This window comes from Musa acuminata, chromosome BXJ2-10 (genome assembly GCF_036884655.1).
Source record: "Musa acuminata AAA Group cultivar baxijiao chromosome BXJ2-10, Cavendish_Baxijiao_AAA, whole genome shotgun sequence".
Lineage (NCBI taxonomy): Eukaryota > Viridiplantae > Streptophyta > Magnoliopsida > Zingiberales > Musaceae > Musa > Musa acuminata.
In genome coordinates, this window is record NC_088347.1 from 27,147,046 (window position 1) to 27,156,881 (window position 9,836).

Below are 9,836 nucleotides of genomic sequence, written 5' to 3' on the forward strand. Positions count from 1 at the left end.
CCAGAATATGTCACATTATGGTAAGGAAGATGAAGTTTGACCACAACCAAACTTATCTTAGATCATCAAAAACAAACTCGAAGGCATTTGCAGCAAACCAAAGAAGCAGTAATCAGATATATGACAAGGGTGCAAAGCAAGGTGAGGCTTCTACAAAAACCTGCCGAACAAATTGAACAGGAATTCACAAATAAAAGAAGAGAGAAAACCTTTAGAAGATACAATTGATTGCTGAGGGAGGATAAGAGAACAACACCACAATCAAAGAAACACTCCCGACAAGATGATTCTTATGTGTCTATCACAACTGAAAACTCTTCCGCATGCTTTCTCGGGCATGTTCATCAAGTATCGATGCATCAGTTGGCAAGGACTCTAGGAACCCACATGCCAAATCCATGTTTGTTTCTCTCGACCCTGTTGGAAGTATCAAACGTTAGCATGTTGTGTATACATCTCCATGCAGTGAAGATTGCTGGCTAGCTCAAGCATCAGTATGAAGCTTAGAAGGTTAAAGCTAACAAAAATGTGGCAAAATAAATATAACAAGCATGATTCATGACATTATTTGAATGCAGGATAATGAAATCAAACTTAGCCTAAACTCTTGAGATTTCAGGTCAATGTCAGGTGTCGATCATATGGACAATCCTGCTTAAACAATGAGAGCAAAGGGGTACTGATGGGAAGCTCCACCAGCAGAAGGTAGGAAGATGCGGAAGTTCCGTAGCTTGCGGACAACTATTTCACCATTGCTCTAAAAAAGAGCAGGAATCCTGCCCTGAATCGTGCTCAAACTCATTGAGAAAAAGAATATAAGAGATGACCTGATTAAATCATAGTACCCAATATATTGGCAATAACTTGATAATTCAATTCTCGAATGTCTTTTCTTATATATAAATTGCAATGGACAAATTGTTAAATGGATTATATTAGTTTACTATTTGTAACTAAAACCATGGTCACTGCTGTATCTATAAAGACATCTCCTCAAGGAGCTGTAAATCCTGCTAGTCATTTTCACAAAGGTTTCAGCTAACCAGCATCAAGCTACCTGCTAAGGTCTTACTTGTCTCATCAAAGACCACACACTGACAGCATAGTAACACGAATACAACAAAACTATCATCTCGGCTGTGAGCAGGATTTTTAATGGCAACAATAAATGTCCATGGAAAGCTTGTGTCTGTAAAATGATGACTAGGTAGAGACATGTACAAAAAATTCGAAGGAAAAGAATGGAAAAAAGCAACATAAACATCTATCAATTAGTTTTGATGGTTCGAATAATACTTTGTAGAAAAATATAGATCATAGATGTTTTTCCACAAAATGAAGTTTGTGGGAACTTACGTTGGTGCAAGCTTGCCAAGGCTATCCAACTCTTCACCAGAGGATTCATCCCAAACTCTCCCAGAAATCTCAATTTTATAAGAACCAGGAGCAGATGGAAGCCCTCGACCAATAAGCAAGTCCAGGTCTTTATGATGAAGCTCTCTCCCATTCACAATAACACCAGTATTTCCCCTGCCACAATTCTTGGGCATAGGGTAATTGAACTCTTCAATAAATGGCTGCAGAATGTATCACTCTGTTAATGATATTGTCCTGTAAATCTTGAAGGTTTATAGCAATTATAGCAGCTCTTACAGGAATAATGCCATGACATGGATGCCCCATGACACCCCAAAATCCAGCGTGATAGTCATACCTGAAAGAGAAAATAAAACTTTAGCTTTATATACTGCAAAACTGAGTTAGAGGGCATCCTGGTGTTGACAAACTAGACAAGCAGATGTCTTTTTCAAGCATGAACATAGGGCTTTTGAAAATTTCTAGGTGTTAGTGCATGAAAGTGGGTTTAAACTTTAAACAATTAGATATATTGTAGAAGCTAGGAAACATAAATAACTAAAGCTGGCTCGAATTATGATCTCCAACCTCTTTCGATTAATATGATATTCTAGAGAACTGGAAATTTCAATAAAAACTAATTGATTTTCTCCCCTGTAACAGTGATGTTTTGGGCTAAACTCCAGTAGTAAGACATGATGAGGAGTGACAGGCTTTTGAATCCACGGTCTGCTGGATAGAATCATGTTGTTTGGAGCATACACCAGCCAAAAGTCATATTAATGGTTCAACTGAGAGACTTCTAGTGCTTTACTAGAAGTTCTCAAGGGGACAGAAACCAATAGTTTGAAGGCAAGTGCTGCAGCTGTGGACCCCTGGTTGGAACAAGGGATTTGTAGTAGTAGTTTGCAGGTGTCAATCAGGTTGTCATCAGCAAAAAGAAATAGATTTTGAGTTTATCTATTTATCTTTTAAAATTGAAGCACAACAAAGGTAACGGGCCAATGTAGATCCAGGGCAGAAGAAAGATAGATGGAGATTTCAAAACCAAGATTGATTATGGTTAGTCTCTCCTGAGTATTTCTACAATAAAGAAATATTTTCTTTCAGTTTTCTGTACTTTGCTAGAATGCCCAAAATTGACAACAAAGAAGTGACCCAACATAGACATCATGATCTAAATGAGCAACGTGGGGCCCCACCATTTCATCATAATAAGTTTTGGGTCCATTCAGAATATAAATTTGGTATAAAACCAACTTCATATGATTTTAGCAGGACCCATGGCTTGCTCATTTTTAGCAATGACTTCTATATTGTGGAGTTCATTTAGAACCATGAAATGGAATAAATCTCTTGAAACACTGTCACTGAACTATGAATTTGATGCAGAAAATTAAAATCACAAATATCTGAAAAAGTAATCCAATGCATGAAACTACTGTATATGAAAGAAGATGTTTGTATGACTAAAACGCTAGTCACCCAGTTCATAAAGAAACAAGTCCTCAAATATCTTGAATGTCTGAAACAAAAGCCATATTTTCACAAGCATGTTTATCAGTTCATATATTACCCTTGCTTAATTAACCTCAAAAGGTTTAGGCAAAGGCATCATATCATCAAACTGATCTAGCAGGCATGCAACTAAATGACTTCAAAATGACTGGAAAAGAGACTTACCAATAGTCACCAGGATAGATTAGGCCAGCTCGTTTTTCAGCTTTTTTAACTAGACGATCAGGAATTGGATGACCATTAACTGAAACTTTAGAGTCGCCAGTTCCCATCGCTTTGTGGAAACGAAAACTCTTCTTGAGGCCTGCAAGGAATGAGTCACCAGCTTTGATGACCCTTGGTTGAACATCATGTTCACTTATAATGTTCGAATAATCATGAGAAGAATTTGCATTTGGAAACTCATTAACTGACATGTCCATCTCAGTTGCCATCGTAACATCTTTTACTGAGTTCTGTCTAAATTTACTACTTGAGGGCGTATTCTTATCTTGTTCTGAGTGTCTACTGCAGCTTCCAGTTCCAGATGCATCATTTGCTTGATCAGACAATGAGGAACCAAGATGTTTGCGAATTGGTAAACTTGGCACACGTGAAATAACCTGAGGTTCTAAGGGAATATCTGAAGAGGTAGGAACGTCCTGTGAGAAAATGTTATCCAAGATGTCAACATGCTCAGACATAGTGACAGATGAAGATGGACCTTTCATTTTTTCTGACTCATCTAAGTTCTTCAACCCATGTGCCCTTTCTATCATCTCATTATCGCTGCTAGTGACAATATAAGGCAGAACTAACTTCTCATCTGTAGACTGAACACAGTCGCCTGAGCTACAGCCAATGTCATTGTTCTTGGATGAAAGAGATGATGTTGGTGCCAGACCAGATGCAACAAGTCGACTTCCATCACGCTGGACCAAAATGACCATGGAGCAAGCTCCACATCGCAGATTAAACTTCTTCTTTCTTGAAAACAACAATTTAGCAGGTAGTTCCAGAAGTTCAAAACAATTACAACATACCATAAAAGGGGCAGCACCAGCAAAGGGTTGACAAGAACGTCCAACATTCTTACTGAACATGGCCCTCTGGTATGCTTGCGGCTCATGCAAATGAAAGGAAGCATTTCTAAATCTTGAATTATAACTTCGTGAACCAAAGATCGAGGGAGCATCAACTGGATGTAACTTATGATTATTCACAAAACATGGGACCCTCTGATGGCCAAATGTTGTTGGGGGGCCTCTTGCAAGCACTGAGAATTGTCTGCGGTAGCAACGGGCACATGAACAAGCAGGTTTATGGTAAAAGGCTTCTTGATTATAAGTCATAATAGGATCAGGATCGAAGTGCCCATTAAGATAATTATCAGGTAGTCTCTGAGGGTACTCACCACCTAACTGAAATGGAGCTCTTCTACGTGCCAAAGGATCACCAAGTCCAGGCATGTCGTTCAGACCAAGCATATTACCATTGTGATCCTGGAGTGTGGCAGGCCGGCAAGATGGATTGCGATTCAATGACCATGAGCTGTCAGGAAACCTATTGGCACAAGCTGTCATTCTATCAACTGTAGCACTCAGCTTTTGCTTGCTTGAGACCTCACATGTTCTTTGCACTTGATTCCTCAATTTATCAATCATTCTCAGAAGCTCTGCTTGGTCTTGATCTCTGCCAGCACCAGCACCATTCTGCTTCCTGTCACAATCACCATCAGTGCATACACGCCTTGAATTCTGATGATAGTCAGATGGGCCTTCATCAGGGTAACGTTTGATTTCTGCTTTGAAAGCCTTTGGATTTAGATTCTCCTCACCCTTCTGGACTTGTGCCTGCTGAGCACAGAAAAACATATCGACTGATTGCTTGGTTTTATCTCCCTCATGTAAATTTGCTTTATTTAAAGCTTCTGCATTTTCGCCAAGATTGCCAACTGGTAATATTGCCTCATGCTGACAATCATCGCTGTTGGTTTGTGCTACACACCCTTTGGCAGAGTCTTCTAACCGGAAGGAGTGGTCTTCCTTTGAAACAATTGTTTGTTCAGTTTCAGATGCAGAAATACCATGGGAACTTTCTGCTCTCTTTGGACCTACATCCTTCTGTCTCATACTCTCAGCTCCATTACCCTCACGATCAGTCTCCGACTTTGCATCCAAGACCACCCTTTTCTTCTCTGCACTATTTTCTCGGACCTCAAGATACTTGACGTTTACACGTTCAGATTGCTCTGGCAAGGCCTCTGACACGGAGACTGGTCTTTCTACTGTATGATTGACAAATAAAAAATGAGATCTAACACTATCTAAAAAATGTGATATTTAGAACTAAAAAGACGGATTAAAAGAACCGAATTTTTGTTGGGATTAACAAAAAAAATATGTTAAATTTTTATTCCTGATTAATACCAACTTCAAAGTTATACCATCGAGTCAATCTCTTTTCCTATAAGGAACCATAATTCTCGGTCAAAAACAAAGAAAAAGAAAACCGAAAGGAGAATTTGAAGTAGCGAGACATGTGAAGCCTGAGGATCACCTTGAAGTGTAGCACCACAGCCACCGCAGCGATAGACCGAGAGATTGGCCAGCTCCGGGAGGAGTCCACTGCAATTCGGGCATCGCACCACCCGAACCTTAGTTTCTTCTCCTCCTTCTTCCGCCATCTTTCGTACGGAAATTAACCCTATCGAGCGTCCATGACCCCTGAACGCCTCCGAACTTCCAGAGACACCAAGTTCCGACCTTTCCCCACCTCCTCCAACCCCCCACCGAAATCCCTGCTTTCTAGCACCAAACGAGACAGTGGACCAAAAAGCGATCAGCTTGGCCGCACCGGATGCGACGGAGCTCAGGAATCGACTGGATTTTCCCGCGAGCTGCGATTGTCACGTCAAAGGGCAAACCGAGATCAAAGCTGGTCCTGTCTTGGCAAACGAGAAAGCCGATTCCTCTCCTGCTCCCTCTCTACTTTACTCCCGGCACGCTTTCTTCCACCTGAGAATTAGGTGGAAAGACAGGAGGAGGTGGTTTCGAAAGGAGGAAGGAGAGGAGCAACGCGGGATTTTGGATGACCGACGTTGGCGTAATGATGACGGGACGAAGTCTTCCTTTGGCTTCGTACACATATAATCTGGTAAAGTCTAATTACATTATTTTCTACAACAGTTTCTTTTCATCTTTAATTCTGTGAGAAAAGAAGAGCATTATATTTGTTATTATTTTCAAGAATCAACTACTGACTTCCAAATTACGTGTGTAATAAGTTTGTGGATTCCGACACCAATAACAGACATTGTCAAGGGTTTACTCAGTCTTGGTAAGTTGTAAGACTCGGCCAGTGGAATACTATTAATATTTGTTGACCTCAAAAGTCAAGAGTCAAAGTCTAACAAAACTTATGAGAGTTAAAAGGATGTACTTGTCCATATCGCATTGGACCTCGTTCCGATTGATTGAGATCTGGACAAAGAGAGATTCTAGAAATAATTATCCTCTGCAATGAAAAATGATGTCCAGCTTAAACGAGCATTACTTTCCTTCACTACATCGAAACGGTACCTCTCCAGTCATACGTTATTAGTTCATGGAATGAGGTCGCGAGAGCCTCATTGCAGGCTTCACCCATGTCGAGGCCGCATGGTCCCATTCATTTCTTCTCCGCATGCTTGCTGGTGTTTTATCCACCTCATAATCTGCACCGATGAATCCATAAAGAAGATTGAGTTAGCTGTCCGTTAGTAGTAAATCCAAATGTCACAAAATATAACCAAGTGGATTCATTATTTTTTCTTTGTGGCCCTCACTCAATGTCTACTTATCCGATTGAGAAGAAAGGTGCAGTCAATTTCTCATGACGCCTATGATCATAGGATGTGCTTTTGGTCTGCTTTGACTTGAATCATTCAAAGGAAAAAAAGGAACATCACTGCCACTGATGGGATCGGGCCCCACAATACATCTACTGTGTTACAAGCAGGTCATCTCTCTCTCTCTCTCTCTTTTGTTTCTTCTTCTGATGCATGGGACTTGCAAGTACAGTTCTCTCAAGGACCTGCTCTAGTGTTGAATAAAAATGAGTTCCAAAGGCACTGAGCCATTCAATATGTGACATGAGACCATAGATCCCTCAGATACAGATAATTGATTAGGAGTTATTGCTGGATATGGACCAACGATAATATTGTGATTTCAGAAGCTTTTCTGCATAGTCATTCTTCCTCTTCCTCAAATGCTATAATATGGAATTTTGGTATATTTTCATTTCACTTTCATGTTGTTTGCACAACTCTTAGCTTCACTAGAAGGTAAGTGTTTCGACGAGAAAATGAAAAATAAACCATACACTTACCATGTACAGCCAGTGTATAGGGTAATCGGCTGAAGATTGTCGAGAATTTAGCATAATTCAAATTTCATGAAGAAGATTACAATTTACATTCAATAGATCTGAATATTAAAAAATCAGATAGATCATGTTATCCAAAAAGAACCACAGATATAAAAGAAGCATGTTAGGTGAGACGATGAACTCTTTAGAACAAAAAGAACAGAAATTCATACATTAACAAGAAGAGAAAAGAGAAGAAAAAACGTGATACTGATTGCCGATGACAAAAGAAGACCAAACCTTGCAGTAGATGACTCTTTTGTGTCTATAATGACTGAAACCCGTTCGACATCATTTATCGGAATGATCATCCACCATAGAGAATCATTTTTTAGCCAAGACTCTTGGGACCCGCATGCAAAATCAATCCATGATTTGCCCTCAACCCTGTTTCAAGAAGCAGACATGTTACACATGATTCTCCATATATGGATAGTATGTATGTATCAAGATTAGGAAGGTTGTCAGTAGCAAAAAGGATTATGGAAAGCATGACTCATGAAGAAAACAAAGGAAAAGGTTGCAGGAACTGATGTTGGTGCAAACTTTCCAAGAAATATAACTTTTTACAGCCGGATTCATTCCAAACTCTCCCCAGTAGTCTCAATTATATAAGAACCAGTTGTAGATCAAAGCCCCCAACCAACAAGTAGATCCATTCACAAGATCACCAGTCCTACCCCCTCCACAATTCTTGGTCATTGTGCTTTGAACTCTTCAATAAATGGCCACTGAACAAATCACTTTGTAAATGGTATTTTCCTATAAATCTTAAAGGTTTACAAAGATTATAGTTGCTCTTACAGGAATAATGCCTCGGCATGGATATTCCATGATCATTATTTTCTTTGACAACCATTATTTGCTTGATCAGAGGGTGAGCACTTAAAATATAGGTGAAAGTGAGCACTTAAAAAAAAAAAAAAAAATATATATATATATATATATATATATATATATATATATATATATATATATATATATATTTTAAGTGCTCACTTTCACCCTATATTTGATCATGGAAAATAATGCCTTTCACACTGCCCAGTTATATATATATATATATATATATATATATATATATATATTTTTTTTTTTTTTTTTAAGTGCTCACTTTCACCTATATTTGATCATGGATATTCCAGGAACAAAGTTTATGCTTGATCAGAGGGTGAGCACTTAAAATATAGGTGAAAGTGAGCACTTAAAAAAAAAAAAAATATATATATATATATATATATATATATATAACTGGGCAGTGTGAAAGGCATAAACTTCTGGTTTGATGATTAGTCACAAAAGGTTCCATGGTTGGATGATATGGTTCATGAAATTTACATGACACAAATTCTCAAGTTATGATATGTGATATAACTGTGAAGAACAGATCGTTTTTTATCACCTGAAGTCACTTCGGATCAGGACAGATGGGGAATGAGGTGAGAAGTAATGGCCTCTGTAGAAGTCAGGATGACTTACATATATGGTTGGCTATCAGAGAGTCCAAATTTAGTTCCAATGAAGCTTGAAAATTGCATTGAAATGAAACAAAATACGGTATGTTGGTACAGTGTACTATGCCCAATTAGTAATGCAGCTGCACCTAAATTGCAACTCAAGAAAAGCTCTTTAATTCAAGATAAATTGATAAAGATAGGTGCTATTCATCGATCAGCATGGAGTTTATGTCAACTTTGTGCACAAAGAGAAAATGTAAACATAGTAGCATGTAATGGGGATAGAAATTCTACTGCGTTAATTTGAACATATTTGAAGGCAAGAAGTGCATTTGCTTTCATTCGAGTTTGGATTACAAGTGATTGCTTATCTATTACATGAGAAAACCCTATAAAATATTATACTTCAATTCTTTTTCTAGTTCACATTAATTTCAGAGTTCAAGTCATTCATATCTTGCCGATATAAACGATAACTCTCGGTTAAGATCACATTAAAAGACCCTTACTTGGAGAAACTTAGGAATCAAGGCAGGGCAAGATGAAGGATTACCTTCAAGAAAGCACCGCGGCCAACGGTGAGCTCCTGGAGAAGGTTCTTTCGAACATCAGCTCCATCTGCTGCTTCCGCCATCACCAAAAGCGCATTGCCTTCGTGACATCCGTGCCCGCCCGCGCTCCGTTGGTCGCATCAAGGATCCAAGGGGATCAAGAACGGTCATTCTGGCTTACAGGAGAGGATGAGAAGAGAGGGGAACGGCGAGGCGGGGCTTTGGACGACAGCCTCGAATTGATCGACGGGATATTGGTCTTCCAACGGTGAAATCGCAAGTGGATCGGATTTTTTTTTAGAATCCGACTCCGATTCCATTTAATCCACGGATCCAGATTGAGTATCCGTAATCCACATTCCGTTGTAGTTTCCTTCCCTTCTCCTTTGTTGCACAGTAGCCACCTGATCCTTAATTATCCAGTTTCTCACTCTTTCTTTGACAAGTACAGAATGGGAGTTTCTACATGATTTAGAACATTCACGCCCCATCCGATTCGTGTTTGACCAGTTTAAGAGAGAGAAATGTGAAGGACTGCTCACCAATCCACAAACATGTCTATAAA

At 39.2% G+C, this 9,836-nt stretch overlaps 1 protein-coding gene across 1 annotated transcript; it reads right to left on the reverse strand.

Annotated features, from left to right (window-relative positions):
* Nucleotides 1–65: 65 nt before the first annotated feature.
* On the reverse strand, nucleotides 66–5,976 carry LOC135624863 (uncharacterized). The gene is made up of 5 exons (XM_065128885.1): nucleotides 5,413–5,976; nucleotides 3,040–5,140; nucleotides 1,654–1,714; nucleotides 1,357–1,577; nucleotides 66–417 (listed from the first exon to the last, which is right to left on the reverse strand). Exons 1-5 carry the CDS (start codon nucleotides 5,537–5,539, stop codon nucleotides 360–362), a joined length of 2,568 nt encoding a protein of 855 aa, XP_064984957.1. The 5' UTR covers nucleotides 5,540–5,976; the 3' UTR covers nucleotides 66–359.
* Nucleotides 5,977–9,836: the final 3,860 nt, after the last annotated feature.